The sequence below is a fragment of the Rhinolophus hipposideros genome (genome assembly GCF_964194185.1).
Source record: "Rhinolophus hipposideros genome assembly, chromosome: 12".
Taxonomy (NCBI): Eukaryota; Metazoa; Chordata; class Mammalia; order Chiroptera; family Rhinolophidae; genus Rhinolophus; species Rhinolophus hipposideros.
Genome location: NC_138058.1, coordinates 5993512 through 6018042, shown reverse-complemented (window position 1 = coordinate 6018042; position 24531 = coordinate 5993512). Strand labels below are relative to the sequence as shown.

Here is a 24531-nt window from a genome sequence, read left to right as displayed (position 1 = left end):
GGGGTAATTTATCCCAACACACTACATTACATGGCTTCATATTTAATATGTGTAATAACTTATGCCCTCATAATGGGACAGGGACACCTTTTGGAATAAGGGTGACTCTACAGGTAAGGTGACCCAGAATAAAGGCTTTTGAATCAAGTGGGTGATACAAGTATTTACTTGACCTATGGGTGTTCACTGGGAGAACAGATAGCCTGCTGTAGCCAGCCCCAGTCTGTGGTAGGACACGCCTGATGAAGGAGGCACACGACATTCTAGGGAATCAAAATGTTATGTGTGATTAAGCCTAGCAGGAGTGGGAATGCAAGGATGTGAAGGATTTCCCTTTACCTTTCCCACTGATGAAACTTTCAAAATACTCTTCCCAGGTACCAGGGTCAGGAAGCATTTGATTCATCCTTTGGAAATGGTAGTAGGAAACCATACAGTCTTTGGCATTTCGAGCGACGTATAGGAACTTTGAGGTAAGAAGAGAGGTGGCTGAGAGATGACTGCGTTAAGTGGCTTTTCACAGGTTGACCCATCCTGAGGGTAGCTGTGCACACCCTGCTCAGCTCTCCTGTTGTGGCAATTCAACTTGGCCTTGTGACCTTCCTCTCCTCTCGTTGTCCCTGCCTTTCTGCTAGTTTTGCTCTCTAGTCCTAACTCGGTCCTATGAAGCAGGCTGGCTCCTGATTTTCCTCTTGGGATCAGAGTACACTCTTTGTCTAAAAACTATGACCCACCATCAGACTAAGATGATACATACACACTGATGATCCTCCTAACACCGTCACCTTAGTTTACTGGAGAAGCAGAACACCTTCATGGTTAAGAGTTGGGGCCATGCAGCAAGAAAATAGCTATTACTTTTTCTGGCCTCTTCAACTGTTATTTCCACCTCTAATCACTTCAGCTGTCCCCCTACAAAGCATCCTTTTAGGTTTCACTTTGACCATAGCTTTGTATCCTTTTATCCTCCTAGCCTTTCACTTTAACCAAGTGTGACCTTCTATCTCATTGCGATTTCTAGGTACTCAACTCGTGTTCTAACAGCATCAGTCTCAAAGTGTTCTCACTAACCAGCCATTTCAGATCCATGACTAGCCATTTGAAGCTGTGCTGATTTTTTTACCCTAAAATGGTAGTTCTCAATTGGGAATGATTTTACCCACTAGGGGACTTTTAGCAATGTCTGGAGACATTTTTGATTGTTACAACTGGGGGTGGTGGTGCCATTCGCACCACCATTGGAGGACAGGGATGCTGCTGAACATTCTACAATGCACAGAACAGCCCTACCCCCACCCCCAAGAATGAATTATCTGGCCCAAAGTGTCAATAGTGCTGTATTAACCATGTGTTTTATTTTCTGTATTCTGATGATTTGACCTCTTAGGGCCTTATGGACCCTGGAGGGTTAGCCAGTTCTTAGAGAGAGTAACAACTCACCATCAAGCTCCGTTTTCAAATGCAAACCACCCAACACAGAGCCCACACCTCAATCACCTTCCTTATTGGGCTCTCACACTCTGGGCCACTATTCACCTGCTGTGATAACCCAAGGACAGGATCAGATAATTAAGGACAGCCCTATGCCCCAGAGCCTACTGAAATTATTTAAATTAGCCAATCCTAAACCTACTTACCTGCCTCACTCATCCTTCCTTGGAAACCACAGTAAATGTTCTTGCTAACATTTTATCCTCATTCCCTCTGCTTCCTGACCTACCCTGGTGCTTCCTGGTGCAGGGACTTTAAAATGTCCACTGGAATTCTTAATCTTTTTATCCTCTAGTTGGCTTTCACTCCATTGCTGCTCGATAGTCATTTTATTAATCTCTTCTTCATTCCTTCTCATATTTCTCACCACTAGTCACAAGGTTCTTTCCTCTTTCCTTTGTCTGCAAACTTTTATCCCATCCCCCTTCCCAAGTTCATAAATTCTGTTTTCAGCTATACATATTCTGCACTTTAACCTGTTCTTCAGTTTTTCAATTAAATGATCATATATCTTTTTAGTGACAGAAATCCTGTTTATTTATTTATTTAATAAATAATTCTTTTAAAAATAGTATCTTATACCAGTCTTTTACTTTTAATTCAATCTTTTATTTCTTTATACAACTTAAACATTCTTCTTTAATTTTTATATCAGATGATTTTATTATCAGAAATTCTTTTTTTCCCCCCAAATGAACACATTTCTACTGGTGAGTTGTTTTTTTACCCAGAAAGACCTATTTTAATAATCACATAATGCCCAAATAGCAGTTAGCCAGGAGGTAGCCAGGCCATTTTTGCTCCTTTTAACTGCATGCTGCAGTGTGGTCATACTGTTTAATAATAACACCAGAGTGTAAGAGGAGCGCAAAGGACCTAAATTAAACATGGACCAGCTATTCATGACATTGAGATAGGTCAAGAGTCCAGGGAAAAAGTAGAAATCCATGGTGGAAATAAGATTTCTTTTGGTAGTCTAGTGATTTTTCTGCAAGTGTTCTCAACATAAGCATGTGTAAAAGATGGTACTTCATGTCTGGGGTGCACCCAAAGGAAAACATTTTATGTAGCAATGTTCCAAAAACATTTCAGCTGCATGACAATAACTTTGTAGTGTGTGTGTGTGTATGAGTGTGCGCACCTGTGCATTGAGGGTTACTATAAACAATAATTTGATGTTGAAGCAGAGAGGCATGGAGATGTTTCCTGACTCTGCTTGGGAATCCCAAGGGAGTTCTTAGGGACGTTTGCTCTCGTAGTGAAGTTCTAGATGATACGTGGGTCTTATCAGCCATATTCCAGGCTTCCGCTGGCTGTGGGTGGATTTGGGCAATCTCTACAGATGGAGATGTAGTAAAGGTTTATGCCCTCTATCAATGAATATAGGAGTAATTCACCCCCTCATCATGCAAGGTTTCAGTGTAAATTTTACTCTCAAATCCAAATAGCCTATGTGGGTTATTCCCAAGCACAACAGGCTGAACAAAATGAATTTTAACCAGACAAAAGATTAAAAATTGGGCTGGAAAGCTGAATTCATTGTCTGTTAGGAAAAGAAGCATCCCTGGGTCAGTGTGAAAACACGCACGCACACACACACACACACACCACCCCCAAAGAGAAATGATATTGACAAATGAAAACAAATAAATCACTATTTAAAATAGTGCTTGATTAAAGATCAAATTTGATTCTCTCAATTAATTAAGCAAAAAGCTACACTGAATGACTTTAACCACCTGACAGGGGATACAGTCACCCTGGATTTCAGTGCTGCAGGGTGATTTTTCTAGTTTTCTGTTGAGCAACAGGCCAAAAGCATCTACATTCTGTTAGATGAACGTTTATGTTCACTCATGTTCCCTCTTCTCTCTCTGTCTCTCTCTCTGTCTCTCTCTGTCTCTCTCTGTCTCTCTCTCTCTCTGTCTCTCTGTCTCTCTCTCTGTCTCTCTCTCTGTCTCTCTCTCTCTCTCTCTCTCTCTCTCTCTCTCTCTCACACACACACACACACACACACACACAAAACGGCCATTTTGAATTTCTGTTCAATGGTTGTTTTTGGAACATTATCAGAAATTCTTGAGATCTGACTCACTGTTCATTCTTTCTGTGGACTCTCATGGTGACTTGTTCCTTTGTGCATTTTTAATGTGAGATGGCAAACTCAAGGGGGAGCACTGTGGGGCCCAAGTTGAAGCCCCAGAGAGGATCTGTATTTGTTTCTTCCAGGCACTCTGGGGACACTGGCAATGGGAACCTTCTTACATGAATTTCTCAGCTTGTAGCTTCTTGTACGATGCAAGAAGTGCAAGTGTGAATGTCAAACCCGTGAGAGAGGAGGTCTCTGGCTACACATTGTCAGGGGACCTAAGAGCCCAGGTCACAACAGAGAAGCTTCCTCCACCCATCCATTGAGGATGAAGTCCTTCAGCAGTCCCAGCTTCAGTTCCTCACACTTCTGGTTCCTTCTGTTCTCGGCTTTGACCTTGTCCCTGTGCAGCCATTACAGCTCGAGTTGCTGGATTATCCAGGTCAGCAAATCCGCCAGGGACAACTATGAGGTCTGACAATTAAGTTTGCAAACTTTGTTGTAACGATGTTGCTAACCCTTTTTTGATATCAGAGGGATTATTCATTATGAATTTGCACCAATGGGACAAACAATTAATCAAGTTGACTGTTTGGAAGTGCTGAAAGTCTGCATGAAAAAGTTAGACGACCCAAACTTTTCGTCAGTAATTCATGGCTCTTGCATCATGACAATGCACCAGCTCACACAGCACTGTCTGTGAGGGACTCTTAGCCAGTAAATAAATAACTGTATTGGAATACCCTCCCTACTCACCTGATCTGACCCGCAATGACTTCTTTCTTTACCCAAAGACAAAGGAAATATTGAAAGGAAGACATTTTGATGACACTCAAGACATCAAGGGTAATACGATAACAGCTCTGATGGCCATTTCAGAAAAAGAGTTCCAAAATTGCTTTGAAAGGGGGACTAGGTTCTCGCGAAGGTGCATAGCTTTCCCAGGGGAGTACTTTGAAGGTGACCGTAGTGATATTCAGCAATAATGTATATAGCACTTTTTCTAGGATGAGTTCGCAAATTTAATTGGCAGACCTCGTATAGTCTCAATTTACGTCTCTCTGAATTTCGGCTCCCTCTTCATTTTTAGAATTTAGGATTTTCCCTTACTTTATCTTGAACTCACTAATGCACTTAAAAGGAAACTTATTATATGTTATACAACTTTCCCATGTGTGATATACAAAAGAGTTCCAAGATATTTAGTCTGCTATAATCCTGGAAATGGAAGTTCTTGTTTCCTCATCGAACTTTACTGAAAGAGCATGTCATTTTATGTGAGTCCTCTGTACCCTAGAAATACATCTTTTTCCTCCTTCGTTCCAACCTCTGAGAAAACAGTGCCCCACTTTCTTACCAGGTCTGCTCATAACTTAGTTACCCTTGACTCCACTCACTCCACGACTACTCATTCATTGTTCATTTAACAAATATGTTTTCAATGTCCTCTATGTACCAGGAACAGATTAGGCACAGGGGTGCAGAATAAATGAAGTCCCAGAGTAAATAAACTAGAAGCTCAGATTCTACTAGAGGCTGAAGCTAAGTGCCCCTTCTCCCCACATGAACACTACTCCATCTACCTACCCTTTTAAATAGTCATCAGGCAAAAACTCACAGATACAGACAACAGTTTAGTGGTTACCAGAGGGAAAGGGGACAGGAGGCAGAAAAGGGTAAAGGGGGTCTAACATATGGTGATGGGAAGGGAACTAACTGGGTGGTGAGCACACAATGTGACATATAGATGATGTATTATAGAATTGTACACTTGAAACCTATATAATTTTATTAACCAATGTCACCTCAATAAATTTAATAAAAAATAGACTTCAGGGCTTTTTTTCCCCCTCACTCTTTCTTCTCTGCTCTATTATATGAGTCTTCCCATTGCTTACAAATTAGGGTAACCACCTGCTCCCCATCCTTTCACAGCCAGACTTACTGAAATAGCAGTAGACACTCACCATCTCCCCAATGTCTCTAGTTCGCTCCAAAAATTCAGTCTGGCTTATGCTTTCATATCTTGCTTGAAACTGTTCAGGTGAGTATCCTGCTGAGTGTAGAACTTTACATTTTATCTTATTGCTGATAAACTCTCAACACTTCAGAGAGAATGGAGAAGTAAAAATGATATATGTCTTGAATTGAAGTCTGGAGGATTTGCTCTCGGGAGACTTACCCTCCCGTCTGTCCTTGGATGGGGCTGGGGTTTGCTATCTTACCTTGCAGTTGTTTTCCCAGAAAGATGGAGGCAACAGCTGAATGGGAAGGTGAGTCCTTATTGTCCGTGGAGAGGGCATTGCATTGGCTTTTTCCACACCTTTAAAGCAAGTCAAGAGGAAATGTCTGTGTAGTCATCTCATGTGGAACTTATGTTTCAGGCTCTGTCCGGAGGTTCCATCACCTGCCTATCTTTCTATTTGTCTCTTGGCTTTCTTTTGGAATTTCATAATGGTATTATTGATATTACCTTCACTTCTGTAGAATAATACAGCCTGAGAGCAGGAAGGCAGCTGAAGAGATGGAAGTTGAGGATGGAACAGTGACGTCTTGTTGAGCCATCTGGGACCAGAACACAGGCCTCTCTCACCTCCTAGACAGTGCTTACCCTTGTGTGCCTGCAGCTGGTGCCCAAGTGCCTGGCCTGTGTGCCAGTCACTTGTTTCTAAAGCCATATACACTTGATAACATATGAGTTGTGATTTTTACTCTCTCCTTTAAAACACTTACTGGGCACTTGCTCTGTGCCATCATTATGTTAAATTGAGGTTAAGGAAAAAGGCAACAAAGATAAGGAAGACATGACCCTTCTCTCTAACAAGCTTCCATTCTAGTGGAGGAATCGGAGGGAATAAAGGAGAGCATTTCTAAAAACTGGAAAAAAGCTTAATAATAAAGTAACATCTTATTTTAAATATGCATCAACAAGTCATGCTCTGAAGCAACCTTCCACACCACCCTTCTATCTCTGTGGTCCTCTGAGAACCAAGCCCAGCAGACTGAGGAGCTGGACCCTTTCTAGTCAGTGCCTGGTTTTCCAAAGATGGGGGCAGATAGAAAGGAGCCTGTGAGGAAAATGCCTAGCCCTGCCCCTGCCAATCACCCTGGGAAGACAGGTGCCATGTTTGACTTTTAAATAGCTGGATCCCATGGAATGTTACTTGGAGTGCTAACTGCACTCTCCCTGTTGTAAATGTTGCTTGTGGTCTATCTGAGCATTATGGCATGGCTACACTTCCGGGCCTGAGGAGGAGGTAGACTGCCAGATCCCAGCAGACAGGAGAGGACAAAGCCCTCTTTGGGAGGGACTGTGTCTGGGGCTGAAGCTCTTGTTACTAACACCTTGGAATGTAACTGCCCCTGGTGGCTTCAAATTGCTGCTGCTTTGGAGCAGCTCCCATCATGTGACTCTTCTGCTTGGAAGTCTTGGGCAATGTCTAATTTTCAAGCTGCATGCGCGTGCGTGCGTGTGTATGTGTGTGTGTTTGTGTGTGTGTTTGTGTGTGTGTGTGTGTGTGTGTGTTGGGTGGGAGGTGGGAGTTAGAGGTGGTAGGGAAGGGATATGCTTCAATCTGCTTTTTATTAATTTCCTTTTTTTATATATTGGGAATCCCCAATAATTTTTTTAAATTATGGTAAAATACACATAACCAAAATTTACCATCTTAACGTTTTCAAGCATACAGTTCAATAGTGTTAAGTACTTTCAGATAGTTTTACTCCAGAACTCTTTTCATTCTGCAGATGAAACTCTACCTGTTAAACACTGGCTCCTACCTTTTCCCTCTCTGCAGACCTGACAACCAATTCTCCTTCTGTCTCTATGACTCTGTTTATTTTATATACTTCATTTAAGTGGAATCAAACAGTGTTTGTCTTTTTGGTGACTGGCTTATTTACGTTACAGTATGTCCTCAAGGTTCATCCACATTGTAGCATGTGTCAGAATTTCCTTCCTTTTAAAAACAATGATATTCCATTGTGTGCATATACCACATTTTACTTGTCTGTTCATCCATCCATGAACATTTGGGTTACTTCTACTTTTAAAGTGGCTCCAGAGCAGCCAAGATGAAGAGGGAATTGCAAGATAGAGAGGTAAGAAGAAGAAAGAAGGAGAGAAAGAAGAAAAACTGTGATGACACTGCCCTGAGCATGTTTGCTTCCCCAGGACCCCTATACACTTGGGCTTTCCTCCTCCTACGTGCAGCCCTCCTGGCAGGTTTGGCCCAGCTCCCACTTCAAACTTTCTGCCAGAGAACCTCTGTAGCAGAGAGAGACTCTGTGGGCTTGGGGCTTTATATAAAGCATTTCACCAGTGTTTCCTTTTACAAATTAAAATTATGCATCTCTTCCTTCTCTCTCTCTCTGTCTCTCTCTCTGTCTCTCCAGAAATGCTCCAGAAAAGCTGCTTCAGTTGTGTCCTTCCCCTGGCACACTGCCACAATTGCTTAGCCTCTGGGTCCATGAACACACCTCAGGTTACAGACTCCCTTCTCAAGCCCACGCTGAGGGAAAAGGGGGTAGATGGAGTCATTTTTGGCTTTTACCATCTGCACAAGAAGCTTGAGGTCTGGAGGAGAGATAGACAGATAACAATAACAATAGCTTACCATTTTAGGTGTCGCTCTTTCTAGGAATTGGTCTTTTGTCACATTCCTCTCACCCTGCTCATAGCTTCCTATGCTAACTTCTACCCAACATACTCACTGATTGTCATTGTGTAGCGTGCATTTTTCTCTTTCATTGGATGATAAATTTATTGAAGGCAAGTGGAGGTATGAAGTCTTCTGTGCAGCACAGGGCTTATAGTATAAATGTTTGCTGAACTGAAGGGGTCATTCCTAGATTTCACCTATATACAGTTCATACACACACACACACACACACACACACACACACACACACACACTTGTCTTTTCACAGTCTTTCCAGCTCTATTCTCATTGGGTCACAGATGCAATGCCTTTAATGTCAAACTGCTCTGTAGGTGAGAGTTGGTGAGAGGATGAAGGGGGCCTGGAAGAGAGAGAAACTGCAGGGCACAAGCTCGCACAGCATTCAGCACTATCCATCTACTCCAGAACCCTCCGAGGTAGTTGGTACACTTAACCCACACCCATCAGTCTATTTCAGGAATCACCTACTCTCTTCAGTGGTACTCCTTACCTCTGCGGGATTATCTGTTCTGAAATAAAACCACCACACAGCCTAGTCTGCACCCAGCATCCATCTGCTTGTGGCTGGAAAGACCATAAAGCCTGTTTGTTACCTCTTTAGACACAGGGTGCCTTGTTTCAAAAAGAACCATCTTGGTTTCTATGATATGTCATGCTGGGCTATTGGTTTTCATCCTTTTTTAAAATTGTACAGCTGCTGGCATTCACTTGAGAGAAGCTCTATCCTATTTTTAATACTGACTTACTGATTAGACACCCTGCCAAGAACACCTGATTGAAAATCATTTTAGGCTTTCTTTCTTTTTTTCTTTTCCTCTCTCTTTTTAATCTCTCAAATTGTGAGGGGTAAGACAATGGTGCAGGGAAAGAATGTAGAAACAAGTTCAAAAGTTATGCTTGGGTGAACCAGGGAGCACATAGGGTTGTGGGGTAACTTAGCCTGAAGAGGTGGTGAATAATAACCTAACATTTAAATAGTATCTACTCTGTGCCAGGCACTGTTTTAAGCTTTTAACATGTATTAAATCATTTAATCTCCACAACAACTCTTTGAGGTTGGCACAAATTCCATGGACATTTTGCAGCTGAGGAAATTATAATACAGACAGGGTAACTTGCTAAAGATCACAGAATGAGTGGTGGCATCAAGATTTAAACCCTAGTTGTCCTTGTGAAGACCAGACACAAACAAACAGGGAATGAGTGTGATCACAGTTAAGCAAGCAGACAGTAGCTTGTGTGTGGGATCAGAGCCCCACAGACAGTTCAGAGCAGGGGGCCAGTACAGGCACTGGATTGCATAGCTAGTTGTTAACTAGACAGAGAGCAACGGGGGTCAGAGGAGCCAGAGAGGCTGGGCTGGTAGGACCATAAGGGTAAACAAAATGCCTCAAGGATACTCTAACACAATAGTACAGGCTCCAGGTGTCTTCTGAGTATCAGATCAGGAACTTTTCTATCTCAAAGTATTTGTAGAAATCTATCAGTCTTCTGTCAACAATTACTCCAAGTTCAGACTTTAACACTAGAGTTGTATGGACTACACTTTCATACTTCTAGTTATTTGTGTTTCCAATTTTCCATTACATTGACCTACACAATGCTGAAACTTAGGGGAGTAGGCTTTCCTCCTATCCTGTTCTGCAAAATATTTCCAGCAGCTTCTAGGAATGGCCTCTTTTGCCTTCTGTTTGTCTTTTTTAGCTTTGTTTTTTTAGGTGTTAAGGGAAAAAATTTTAAGTTGAGTATTATCTGAAAAAGACTCTCCTACTGAACAGAAGCAGTTGGATCCAAATGCATTTTTTGTTTTTGTCCAATTTTCAGGCACTCCCTTGACTGCACTGATTTTTCATAGGGGTGGAGTAAGGATGGGCAAGGGTGGGACTTGCTCAGTTTTCCACCTTCTCTATGTGTTCTACAGTAACAGTGACCAGAGGGAGGGTTTAAAGAGAAATTAAGGCAGATTCTTTCTTACTTGGTGATTCACTTTTGACTAATAATCTTAGTTAATATGTAGAAAGTAGAGAAAAGGAACAGGAAGAAACAAGTAGTGATAGAAATAAGGGGGAAGAATAATAAGGGGGAGGGGAGAGAGACAGAGAGAGAGAGAGAAGGGGACATGAAAGAAAGGAGAGAGAAAAAAGACAGGTGAGAAAGGAGAGAGAAAAAAGAATGAACAAACAAGAGAAAAAAGTAAAAGAAGGAAGAAACAAAAAAACAAGAGAGTGGGAAAAGACAGAGAGAAAAGAGAAAGGAAGAGAAAGAAAGAGGGGATAGCAATCAAGATCCCTTTCAGTAGGTGAGTGGATAAATAAACTGGTTCATCCAGACAATGGACCATTATTCAGTACTGAAAAGAAATGAGTCATCAAGCCATGAAAAGCCAGGGAGAAACCTTACATGCATATCACTACGTGAAAGAAGTGAGTCTGAAAAGGCTACATACTGTATGATTCCAACTATATGATATTCTGGAAGAAGTTAAATTACGGGGACAGTGAAAAAATCAAAGGTTGCCAAGTGTGACGACAGGGAGAGGAGATGAGATGAATAGTCAGAGCACAGAGGATTTTTAGAGCAGCATATCAAACTCTGTATGATACAATGATAGATTTATGTCATTATGTACCTCTCCAGGGAGAGGGGGGATACTGATAGTGGGTGTGTCTGTGCGTGCATGAGAGCAGGGAGTACATGGGAACAAGGAAACGAGAGAGGGAAAAGACAGAGAAAGGAGAGAACAAAAGAGAAAGAAAGAGGAGGCACCATGTACCTTCCTCTCACTTTTGTTGCAAACCTAACACTGCTCTAAAAAAAAAAAAAAAGAAGAATTTTTTAAAATTAATTTTTCTATTATACTTGACATACAATATTATATTGGTCTCAGGTGTGCAACATAGTGATTAGACATTTATATAACTTACGAAATGATCCTCCTGATAAGTCTAATACCCATTTGACACTGTACATAGTTATTACACTATTATTGACTGTATTCCTTGTGCTGTACTTTATATCACCGTGACTATTTCGTAACTACCAATTTGTACTTCTTAATCCCTTTTCACCCAGCCCCCCAACACCCCTCCCATCTGGTGACCATCAAAATCTTTTCTGTATCTATGAGTCCGTTTCTGTTTTGTTTGTTCATTTATTTTATTTTGTGGATTCCACATGTAAGTGAAGTTACATGGTATTAGTCTTTATCTGTCTGACTTAAGAAAGAAAGGAAGGACACAGGGCAGCTCTTACCAGAGAGTTGGGGTGGCCGAGCCCACTCAATGAAAGGATGGCGGTGTTGAATGATGGCTCGCTGACATTTCTCCACATCCCCATTCTGTTCAATCATGTCAACAATTTCCTGAATCCATGTTGTCCCTGAGGCCCATACAGAACGAAGGAGAAGCAGAAACCAGTTAGACAATATGTCCCAAGTGTCCTGGGTAAGTGAAGGGGACATGGAGACTGATGGTGTTTGCTTCAACCTTCCCTCAGGTCATGATCCTGCTAGCCAGGGCAGGTAGACATTAGTGTGGGAGAAACCCACTGGATTTCTATGGGGAGAGGAGCAGCAGAGGGAAAGCCACATATGCTCTCACCCAACAGCAGGCGAGGCAGAGCAGAGCAGTCTGGGTCCTCTAGAGCCATTATGCTTGATCCCGGGTATACCCAGGGATACTAGGTATCCTGATAGCGAGCACCATTGTGAAACAATAAGAAGGAGCATTTTTCCTTGAATAAGTGCATACATCCTACCAGGGGCAATTCTACTTGACATGAGAAGACCATGCTGACTCAGCAGGCCAAGGTCTTGGTCTCCCTGGGTCCTATAGTCACCTGATTTAGGGTAGGTACAGATGAGGAGATCATCTGGCTTGGCCTCAAAGTTTTGGATCTGGCTCCAGTTGTCTACAGTTGTAGCCTGCAGGGGGATTCCTGCCACCTCTCTCAGTTGTGGTCTCCTCAACTCTGCGGTCAGGGCCATACTGTCTTGAGATGGAGGAGTCCTTATAAGTGAAGAGTAGAGGAGGCTTTAAAAATTGTGGTAAAATACACATAACATAAAACTTACCATTTAAATCATTTTACATGTACAGTTCAGTATCATTAAGTATGTTCACTTTGTTGTCTGACTATTACCAACACTCATCACCAGACAACTCTACCCATTAAACAATAACTCCCCATTTCCCCTCCCTCCAGGCCCTGGTAACCACCATTCTACTTTCTGTCTCCATTCATTTGACTACTCTAGTTACCTCATACAAGTGGACTCGTATAACATTTGTTCTTTTGTGACTGGCTTACTTCACTTAGCACAATATCTTCAAGTTATCCATGCTGTAGCATGGGTCAGAATTTCATTCCTTTGTGAGGCTGCATAATATCCTATTGCAGGGATATACCACATTTTGTTTATCCATTCATCCATGCACAGACACTTGGGTTGCTTCCAACTTTTGGTTTTGTGAATAATGCTGCTGTGTACATGAGTGTACAAATATCTCTTTGAGACCCTGCTTTCAATTCTTCTGGATATATACTCAGAATTGGAATTGCAAGATTGTTTGGTAATTCTATGTTTAAGTTTTTAAGAAATTGCCATACTATTTTCCACAGCAGTTGCATAATTTTTCATTCTCACCATCAAAGCACAAGGGTTCCAATCTCACCAACACTTGTAATTTTTTCTTTTTTTTAAAATTTTTATAATAGCAATCCTAACGGATGTGAGGTAATAGCTCATGTTATTTTAATTTTCATTTCCCTAATGATTAGTGATGCTGGGCATCTTTTCATGTGCTTATTTGTCATTTGTGTATTTCCTTTGGAGAAATGTCTGTTTAAATTCTTTGTTCATTTTTGAATCTGGTTGTTTGTTTTATTGTTGTTCTTTTGAAAGAAACTTTTTAAATGCACAAATTGAGGAAGCCAGATAGAATGGGCCACTATTACTCCAGAATAATTGGCTACTGGGATTCCAGAAGACATTTACTGTTATTGCTAATACGGATAATGGTTAAACGCTAACATTTATTAAACACTTCAGTTTGCATGTGCTGGCTGAGTGCCTTGTATACATTAACTCATTTTGACTCTTGCATAAAATGAGTATTGGAACTTCAGAGCTGAAAGGACTCTCACAAAAAAATGTCACAGCAAATGATTATTGAAATTGAATAAAAGAATCTTGCCTGGCCTTTCAATGGAATGGGTGAGAGAACTGGGTGCCTACCTTAGCGAGGCCTGTTTTCATGGTAATTTCTACTCTCACACTGAGTCATCCTTTAGGATGGAGACTATGTTTTCCATCCTATGTTTTCCTTCCATAAAATGGAAGATAAACTATTTCTGAAAAAAGTTTAAGTAGAAGATGTAGCTATAGTTATAATGTGTTAAAGAACTTAGAGTTTGGATGATACTCCTGAGATTATAATGTGATCAACTTCAGGAGGGAGGAGGGAAGAAAACTAACATTTCATACAGGTCTTCTCTGTTGGATCTTTTATAAACTTTTCTTTTTTCTTTTAATTCATATTACGATTTTATTAGGAAGAAAGAATTATTACCATTATAAAGGTGAGGAAGCTGAGTCACATGATCAATAATTTTCTCAGGACTGCAGCCAACATCTGTCCACAAATCCCACATTTTTTCTTTAAAAATTACCTTTTGTTTTCATTGTGAGTGTAAATATATATACAGCATCACATTTGGAATAAGCCCAAATGTACAAGGAAAAATATCTTTCACAGGAATTCTTATTTTGATATATTTCTCTCTCTCTTATATATTGTGATAGGCAGAATAAACCCCCCAAAAGATGTCCATGTCTTAATTCCCCAATATTTTACAATGCATGGCAAAGGGACTTTGCAGATAAAATTAAGGTTATGGACCTTAAGGCCATGAGATTGGCCTATATTATCTGGGTGGGCCTAATGTAACCACAAGAACACTTAGAAGTGGATGGAGGAGGAGGGAGAGCCAGTTAGACCAATGCACCAGCAGAAGAGGCAGGGAGATTCATGAGAAACTTGAGAAGGACCCACCCCACGACTGCTGGCTTGAAGACGAAGGGGACAGGAGACAGACAGGACCTCTAGAAGCTGGGAAGGGACCTCAGCTGACAGCAAGCAAGGAAACAGGAGCTCAGTCCTACAGCGAAATGGAACTGAACTCTGCCAACATTCAATATGAGCATGAAAGCTGTTCTCCAGAGCTTCCAGAAAGAAACAGAGCCCTGCCAGCACCTGGTTTTACCCAGAGATATCTGTTTTGGACTTCTGACTTACAGAAGTGTGATATAATAAAGTTGTATTTTCTTTTTTATTGCCAAATGCACTTTATTTCTTTTACATTCAGTATTATTTTATATTCATTTCAGGTGTACAGCATAGTGGTTAGACATTTATATAATTTAAGAAGTAATCCCCCTGACCAGCCTAGTACTCACCTGCCACTATACATAGTTATTACTATATTATTGACTATAGTCCTTGTGCTTTACTTTACATCCCCATGACTATTTTGTAACTACCAATTTGTACTATTTAATCTCTTCATCTTTTTCACCCTGCCCCTAATTCCCTTTCATTTCTCACCTTAACAAATCTAATACCCATCTGACACCTTACGCAATTATTACAATATTATTGACTATATTCCTTATGCTATACTTTATACTCCCATAACTAGTTTGTAACAACCAATTTGTACTTCTTAATCCCCCCCGCCCTTTTCACCATTCCAACCTTCCTCCCATCTGGCAACCATCAAAATGTTCTCTGTATCTATGAGTATCTATGAGTTTGTTAATTTTATTCTTAGATTCCACAGATAAGTGAAATCACATTGCATCTGTCTTTGTCTTACTCAGCATAATACCTGCCAGGTCCATCCATGGTGCCACAGATGGTAAGAACCCATTCCCTTCCATGGCCAAGCAATATTCCATTATATATATGTACCACCTCATCTTTATCCATTCTTCCATTGACGGACACTCAAGCTGACTCTGCATCTTGGCCATTGTAAACAATGCTGCAATGAACAAATAGATGCACATGTCTCCTTGAAGTAGCATGGGTTTCTTTGGATAAATACCCAGAAATGGGATTACTGGGTACTTCATTGTCCCTTCTTATAGCCTGTTTTAAAGTCTATTTTGTCTGGTATAAGTATTGCTATCCCAACTTTCCTTTTTTCCCCCCATTTACATTTTCATGAAATCTCTTTTTCCATCCCTTTATTTTCTGACTGTGTTTCTTTCAATCTGAAGTGAATCTCTTGTAAGCAGCATATGTAAGGTTTTTATTTTCTTATCCATTCAGCCCTTCTATGTCTTTTGATTGAAGCATTTAATCCATTTACATTGAAAGTAATTGTTGATAGCTATGTAGCTATTGCCATTTTATTATTCATACATTTGATTTTTTTTTTCCATCTTAAAGAAGTCCCTCCAAGATTCCTTGTAATATTGGTTTGGTGGTGATGAACATCTTTAGTTTATTATTTTTTTTTTCTTGTCTGGGAAGCTCTTTATCTGTCCTTCAATTTTAAATAATAGCTTTGCTTGTTAGAGTAGTCTTGATTGTAGGTCCTAGCTTTTCATCACATTGAATATAATCTGGCCTGCAAAGTTTCTGTTGATAAATCAGCTGATTTATTAGCTGATAAATTAGCTGATCAGTCTAATAGGAGATCCCTTATAAGTTACTAGTTGCCTTTCTCTTGCTGCTTTTAGGATTCTCTTTTTGTCTTAAACTTTTGCCATTTTAATTATAATGTCTCTGTGTGGGACTGTTTGGGTTCGTCCTGTTTAGGACTCTCTGTGCTTCCAGACTTGTATGTCTATTTCCTTCACCAGGTTAGGAAAGTTTTCAGTAATTACTTCTTTAAATACGTCCTCAATCTCTTGATTCGCTTTTCTCCTGGTACCACTGTGATGTGAATGTTGTTACACTTGATGTTCTCCCAGAGGTCTCTTAAACTATCCTCATTTTTTTGGATTATTTTTCTTTTTGCTGTTCTGATTGGACATTTTCTGTTACCTTGTCTTCTGAAATGCTGATTCAATTCTCTACCTCATCTAGCCTTCTGGCGATTCCTTCTAGTGCATTCTTCATTTCATTTATTGTATTCTTCACATCTGATTGGTTCTTTTTTATGGTTTCTATGTCCTTTTTTTGCTTGCAATCTCTTTGTTGAAGATCTCACTAAATTCCTTGAACATCTGTATAACCATTGTTTTGAATTCTGTATGTGGTAGATTGTTTACCTCCATTTCCTTTAGTTATTTTTCTGGAGTTTTCTCCTGTTCATTCATTTGGGATGCATTTCTTTGTTTTCTCATTTTACTGCTTTTCTGTGTGTTTGTTTTTATGTATAATGTAGATCTGCTGTCTCTCCCAGTCTTGGCTGGGTGGCCTCATGTAGTAGGTGTCCTGGGGGTCCCAGTGGCACAGTCTCCTTGGTCCCCTGAGCTGGGTGCTCCAGGAGTGTCCCTTGTGTGGGTTGTGTGTGCCCTCCTGTGACAGTTGATCCTTGATTGCTATTGGCACATCAGTGAGTGGAAGTGACTCTCAGGCTGACTGACTGTGGGATTTGGCCACACCCACTACTTATGGGCTGTTGTGGGAGTGGCTTACCCCACTGAGTGGGATTCGTCCCACTGGGCTCTGGTGCCTGTTGAGACCACTCTTTGTGTGTGCCACTTGTGGGGCTAATTGGGCAGTGCTCGGCTGTGGTCTGAAGCCAACTTCCAAGTATGTTGGTTCTGGGGACTCTTGGGAAGGGTTCTGGTGCAGGCCCAGGTCAGGCACTGCCTGTGACTGGCTGGGGGCTACCTGGTAGGAGCTTTAAAACAATCAGCAGTTGTTCACTACCTGTGCTAAACCTGGAGGTGCATGGGAGAGGCCACACTGCCCACGGAGGATGGCTGCCACCAGTACCAGGCCTGGGGTAACTCCACAAAAAGCCAGGACATCTGGAGGCCTGCTGCCACCTGAAGGCTGCCTTAAGGTTCAGCCGCTGCTAAAGCAGTACACAAGTTGGGTGAGTCAGGGTCTCAGGGAGTCACTAGAGTGAAAAGAGTTGAGGTCGTTAGGTTAATGTAGACTCTGGTTTGGTGCCAGGGCTGAGCCTGGAATGCCTCAGCAAGTCTCAGAGCACACTGAGGCCAGTTGCTGCCTGCCTGGGGCCCATGGACTTCAATAGTTTTCCTAGAAATAATGCAATTTGGTATGGGCTGGCTGCTTATGGCGAAAGTGCCTTCAGTGGTGTGTGAATTAGGTAGGGCAGGTTCCAGCTGAGTCAGCAGGGTGGAGCAGTAGATCAGCAGAGCTCATCAGGCCAATTAGATTCAGATTTAGCCTGTGGGAGCAGGCTCAACACAGGAAAGATGGCACCGGCTTGCAGGATGTATAGGAAGGAGACCCTTTACCAGGAAAATGCTGACTGTCCTCTAGTCCTCCTACTGAAGCCACACTCCTCAGTCTGCCCCCTCCATGTGTCCCCAAAGTCCCCCAAATCACTGTCCCTCCACTGCAGTCCAAGATGAGTGCCTGTGAGCCAGTGAGTCTGTGCATGGGCTATCTAAGAGGACGTCTGGTTTTCCCACAGCCTTCTGTCCCACCTGAATGGTTGGAATCCCCACCGCTTTTCATGGCCAGATGTTGTGGTGGCTTCTCGTCCCAGCACCAGTCCACTGTGCTGGGGAGCCTGGTGTTGGGTGCTGGGGTCCTTCCCTCCTCTGGGAGGAACCTCTATGGCTGAGGTCGTCCTCCTGATTCTCAACTGCCACAGGGAGGTTTGGGGCCCATTCCAGGTCTCCGCCCCTCCTACTAATCTCAACATGGCTTCTTCTTTATATTTGTAGTTATAGGACATCTGTTCAGCTAGACTTCAGATGGTCCTCCAGGTTGATTGTTCTATAACTTAGTTGTAATTTTAATGTGTTCACAGAAGGACTCAGGCACAGTGTTTATCAACTCCACTATCTTGGAAAGCTCCCAATTTGTATTGTTTTAAGCTGCCAAATTTGTGGAAAAACAAAGCACTAGATATTACAATGGACTGAATTGTGTCTCCCCAAAAGAGACAGCCTTTAAAGAGATGATTGTGTTAAAATGAGGCTGTTAAGGTGGACTCTAATCCAATTTGACTGGTGTTCTTCTAAGAAGAGGAAATTTGGACACACAAAGAGACACCAGGGATCCTCACCCATGGAGGAAAGGCCATGTGAGGACACAGCAAGAAGACGATCATCTGCAAGCCAAGAAGAGAGGCCTCAAGAGAAACCACACCTGGCAACACCTTGGTTTTCAAATCCCAGTCTCCAGAATTGTGAGAAAATTAATTTCTGTTGTTTAAGCTATTTAGTCTGTGGTATTTTGTTATGGAAGTCCTAGCAAGCTAATACTGATGCGTTTGACTGAAGCTCAGAAACCAACTGTTTATTTTGAAAACTGGCAAATAAAAGGAAAAAAAGTAAATCATTTTTCCTGTAATTCTTTCCTGTAAGTGAAAAAGCAGCCATATACTAAACCTGGTAAGCTCAGGGGAGGCCAGCATGGCCAGCATGGTAGGCTTTATGAAGTCAGAGACCTAAAGTAACTACACAGATGATGAAAAATTCCTAACAAAAAGCAGGTCACGGGGGATAGTCATGTCCTAGGCCTGTAGCTTTCTTCACAAAAGTTAACCTTTACCTTAAATGAGCCTGTTTTTGTCTTTTTTGCATCTAAGACAACATACCTTTGGAATGTCAGAGTAATCCCTTTTTCCAGACCCCTCTGGGCAAAACCCACTATACTAGAGGAGGAGACCACAGATCCCTCATTGTTATATGTCCCCCAAATACCATCTCTATGTTCTGTAAATGTTAATTGTTAACTAGCCTGTGCCCTCCTGTGGGGACAGAGTCCCAGAGAGCAGTTTCCAGGCTCTTGGTCTCATGTGGAAAGGTGCTAGCTCGGGTAGTAGATGGCCATTGGCTGTAACTAGCTGGCTATCAACTGTTACTAGTTAGCCATTAGCCACTAATATAACTGCTGTGGCTATGCTAGGGGGTTGGATGATTGGTTGGTTGGTTGGCTGGCTGGCTGGCTGGCTGGCTGGCTGGCAAGCAAGCAAGCAGAGAAGTAGACTGTAGATTGCAGCTAGCAAGTGGGTGATTGATTGACAGAGAAGCGGACAGCGGATTGCAGATTGTGTTGATCCTGCTTCCTGTGTCTCCGGCCCAGCTGCCAGCTAGAATGTACTGCTGTGAACCCCCTATCCATGGCTCTGTTGGTGTTCAGTTTTAGCCTCACTGTATCCTGCATTCTTGTGTGGGGAGCGGGAGTTGAGTTCCTGCATGACACTTCCTATGTAAAAGAAGTTTGTACATCTCCATTTTACTCTTTATCCAATCCCAGAGATTTCCCCACTTTGTTTTCTCCCACCCCCTTAATCTACCACCAATGGATTTCATGTAACTCCCTTATGTCTCCTTTGATTCTAAAGTATAAAATAAGCTGTAAAACTGCCATTCTTTGGTATATTTCTCAATTCACTGATATTTTGCTTTCTGGAAATTGTCAGTTTGGTTCAAATAAAGTCATAAAAATTCTCTACAGGTTTGCATGTTTCTTATGTGGACATTCCCATGGCATCCTATAATATTTTGTGTGTAAATTTTATAGTTCTTACTCCACTGTCCTACAACTACTTATCTATGTACCTATATATCTAGCCCCCGGAGCATGGGAAACATTTGTTCTAGGCAATGGCTGGGATGAAAGGAGGACCATTCTTAGGAGAACGACTCGGGTGAAGGAGAGCTGCCCCTCCGACAGGGGACAGGGGAGAGAGGGTATTTGGGGATGAGGTCACAGTAGGAAAAAGATGGTATTATGGGAGAGGGAGCTTTTTGAGATTTTTGCCTTAGGGACCTGAATTTGCAGGTCTAATATTGTTAAGCTGGTGTTTGTTGGTTACAAATATCTTTGTTTTATAGGTTTCTTAAAATATTTTCTGGCTTGAGTTAATCAATCCTATCTATACAGCAGCATCTACATTACTATAGCCAATATTTTAAAAAGCAAACAAATGAGTTAAGTAAAGGATTTGCTTTAAGCTGTTTACCTTCAAGTTCCAGCTGAAAATCAGCAGCTGAAATGGCCAACTAAGGGTCAGTGAGCACAGAAAACAGGTTCCAAGGAGGCAGGGCAGTGCCCTGGATGTGGCACTGGCTCAAATTACCACTGTGTCAGAGGCACATGGGGACTGTCAGCAGGTAAAGGCCCTCTGGGGGGCTCTTAGGGTCAATGTGGTAAGAGGGAGACATTGCTGCTTCCAGAACTTAACAGAACTTTACTCTTTGACCTGGCCTGAGAAGGAGGAACTGTAAACGATCATTCAAATGTGTCCCTGACCACTCTGTCAATCTCAGCTCCCCTGAGTTTACTCACTTTCCTAGAGCACACTCTTCCTTCCTCTAGGTTCACTGCCCAGCTGGTGACTGAGCTCTGTAGCAGAGTCTATCACACGTGGGTGACAGCTCCTGTCTCCAATTGTTGTAAAATGAAAAACAGCAATGTCAATAAAAAACACCTTGCCTAGTAAAATGCCGGTTCTTCTTGACTGTCTTCTCAAACTGTGTTCAACCAAACTTAAATGTAGGGAGGACAGAACAAAAGTCTGCAACCTAAGTGTGTGTTTATTTATACCTTGTCTTGTCCTACAGAGAGCCTACTTTCATGGAGGCAGATTACGTTACCTGGTGGTCTTGGCAACCTGGGGAACCAAACTAATCATTGTGTTAAATATTCTCTGAACCGCTACTGTACTGCCAAGTCCCACCCTTACTCACAGGCCACTGCTTTTCTTTCTGGAATTGAAGCCTAACCACACCCCCCAGCTACCCTTCCTGCCAAGGCCTCCCTTTCCTTCTTTGACTATGCACCCCTTGACTCTAACAGCTTCCCCCCACTCCCTTTCTTCACTGACACGTCTTCCTCCTGTTTTCTGAAGGTTTGTTTGTTTAAATCACAATCCATTTCTCTTTCTGCTTTCTTCTCTTTGACAATTTTATTTATTCCAGTGCTGTCAACTGTCAGCAACTTTTGGCAGACTCACCCATTCTGAGAACGAACTCCCAATCCTTCTCTGCAGGACCTGCAGAACCTTCTAGCAGGTCGCCCGACCTCTGGTCTCTTCCCTTCTGGTTTCTCATACATTTAGCATATAAATTAAGTTTTATCACTTCAGATCAAGTTATCTCCTGGTTGTTTAAGGGCCAAAGTCTGGATGATTTTGATGGAATTCAAGGTTGTCTTTAATATGACACAGTCCCCACCATGGACCTCAAATACCAGCTCAACTGAATAACTCAGTGTCCTCTGTGTGCATCGCATAATTTCCTGCCTCCCTGCTTTACTATAGTTCTTCCTGCCAGAAATGATCTTAATCCATTTCCACAGAGTCCACTGCTTCAACTTGGAAGCCATCTTTTCCTTGCAGCCTTTCCTTAAGTTCCAGATAAAACTGTGAACTGCTGTATGGTTTTAAAAAAGAACAGCTTTATTGAAATCTAATTCACATACCATAGAATTCAAAAGTATATGGTTGAATGGTTTTTAGTATATGCACAGAGTGGTGCACCAAGCATCCCCACAATCAATTTTAGAACATTTTTATTACCTCATAAAGAAATTCCATACCTATTAACAGTCACCCCTCTTCCTTCTATTCCCCAGCTTTAAGTCACCACCAAAGTCATTTGTGTGTGTAGATTTGCCTATTGTGGACATTTCACATAAATTGTGATCCATATGATTTATTTGTCCTACTTTTACAGCACTTATCCCTTTTTACTTTAATGAGTGAATCACTAATTCTCCCAGGGCTCAAGTGTCTTAGCTGTCATGTTGGGACTTACATTGGGACTAGTTCTAACGTCTATGTTGTATCATTTTTTTTTATGAACAAATCAGAATTTGCTATGTAATATGAGCTCTGTGAATAGTTACTCACCATGTACCCATTTAACTGGATTGATGAAGATATTTATTAAATGGATAAATGCATGAACAAAAACTTTACACCAGGACTGACACAAGGGTGAGGTGAATGAGCAGACTAGAGTGCAAAACGTAAAGAAACACTGGCCTTCGGGGCTGTGCAATCCCTCAGGAGTGAGCACTTCCTCTACTTGTGCCCCTGGCTCTGTGCTGGCCACATTCCTCCTGGCCCTACTTTCTGTGAAAGCACCACCTACGCTGATTTTCCCCTGACAGACATCCACGTCCCTCTGCAGAAATTTCTGAGCCATTTCTGAGCACCAGGTAAAGGGTTCACTTTAAAGTTAGGAGAAATTCTTTATAGCAGCTTCTTTCTACCCAGGAAACCAAGGCTACCACCGTCCACTTCACGAAGGTTCTGAGAGACTTTAAAACTGGGAGAAGTAACTGAGTGAACTGTTGCCACTGTCACTGTGGGGACAAAGCCCCAAAAAACAGTTTCCAGGCTCTCGGCCTCACATAGAAAGGTGCTGGCTTGGGTAGTAAATGGCCATCAACTGTGATCAGATGGCCAGCAGCTGTGGCTAGTTGGCTGTCAGCTGTAACCCGTAAGCCACTGGCCACTAATATGACGGCTGTGGCTATGCTAGCAGGTAGGGAATGAGGGCTAGCAAGAAGATGGTGGCTGGCAAGTGCGGACTGCTGTTAGGCAGATTATGTAGATCCTGCTTCCTGTGTCTCCAGCCCAGCTGCCAGTGAGAATATATTGGTTTGACTCACCTATCTATGGCTCCGTGGGTGTTCCTTTTTGGCCTCACCGTGTCCTGCGTTCTTATGGGGGGAACGGGAGCTGAGACCCCGCCGGACGCCCCGCATGACAAATGGCGCAGCGAGCAGGGTCTCCTGCATGACAGTCACAAAGAAGGTAGTGTCCGTTTTCTCAGTGAGCTGGCTCTGAGGAGCTCTGAGAACAAAGGTCTTTCCCCTGAACATAACCATCTGACTCAGCAAATGTTCCTCTTTTGGGGATGGAGTCTGTATAATATTGGTTTAGTCCTGCAGATACTGACTAAGCCAGCAGCTCTTTCCAGCAGCTGCCATAGTCTGGCTGGGCAAACTCTGATGGCTTTGTTACACCCTGGACCTTGCTTGTTTGATGAAAACCCCGCTGAGCACCATCTTGCTCTGTGTCCTCATCTTTTTATTTTTTCCTTATGTTTTTGACCACCTACATACAAGTCATATAGTTACGTTACTCTCAGGCCATTATTCACACTTAGCTATGCTCATTTGCTTAACTTCTCCCCTCCTTTTTCTTGTCCAACTCTTTCCCACTCACCTAAGGAAAGATGGACTAAATCTCTCTCTCTCATGTTCGACTATCTCCTTTCTTTCCTTTTCTCCTTCTTTCCCTGTTATTTGCTTGCTGGACCCCACTCCAGCTTTGGCTATGGCTATAGGCATGAGGATGTGGCACAGTTGGTTTAAAAGAAGAGATTAACTCTGAGATATGAAGCAAATTTACAAATATAGATGCTTCTCCTCTTACGATGGGGTTAAGTCCTGACAAACCCATTATAAATTGAAAACATTGTAACTCAAAATACATTCAATGCACGTAGCCTACATCATGACTTAGACTTATCTACCTTCAGCATGTTCAGAACACTTACATTAGCCCACCCTGGGGCAATTATTTGAGTTTCATCTCAAGAGTAATTTCCTTCCTGTTTTTCTCCTCATGAGAAGCAGGAGACATAGATGGACATTTTGTCGACATGATGGAATGTGAAGACACAAAACACGCAATCCAAAAAATGCTGGCAACAGGGAGCACTGTAGCGTGTCAGCTATTCACCCTTCCCCTGTGATCGCATGGCCTGCTGCGGGTGGCAGCTTACTGCCCAGCATCATGAGAGAGTATCATACCACAGATCACTAGCCTGGGGAAAGATCAAAATTCAAAATTCAAAGTAGAGTTTCCATTGAATGCATATCTCTTTCACACCATCATAAATTCAAAATATTGTAAGTCAAATACTCGTAAGTTGGGAACCATCTGTAATGGAGAATCACTGTGTCCTAATTTCCTAGGGCCGCTGTAACAAAGTACTGTACCACAGCCTGGGTGACTTAAACAGGAATATATTGCCTCACAGTTCTGGAGACCAGAAGTCTGGGATCAAAGTGTCAGCAGGGCTGGTTTCCTCTGAGGCTGGCAGAGATAATCTGTTCCATGCCTCCCCCTAGCTTCCGGTGGTTC

General features: G+C 42.2%; 1 protein-coding gene across 3 annotated transcripts in view; it reads right to left on the bottom strand.

The window, feature by feature from the left end:
• The window catches only part of LOC308505532 (sulfotransferase 1C2), a 28223-nt gene extending 4990 nt beyond the window's left edge, over window positions 1-23233 (bottom strand). The window contains exons 1-5 of one of the 3 annotated variants that reach the window (XM_081067905.1): window positions 23049-23233; window positions 12100-12269; window positions 11515-11640; window positions 5806-5903; window positions 340-466 (exon numbers count right to left, since the gene is read on the bottom strand). In XM_081067905.1, the coding sequence (XP_080924031.1) occupies window positions 340-466; window positions 5806-5903; window positions 11515-11640; window positions 12100-12247 (499 nt within the window). In that variant the 5' untranslated portion in view covers window positions 12248-12269; window positions 23049-23233. The remainder of the gene's footprint in view (window positions 1-339; window positions 467-5805; window positions 5904-11514; window positions 11641-12099; window positions 12270-23048) is intronic. The other 2 variants (XM_081067906.1, XM_081067907.1) reach the window with 2 other exon arrangements.
• Window positions 23234-24531: the final 1298 nt, after the last annotated feature.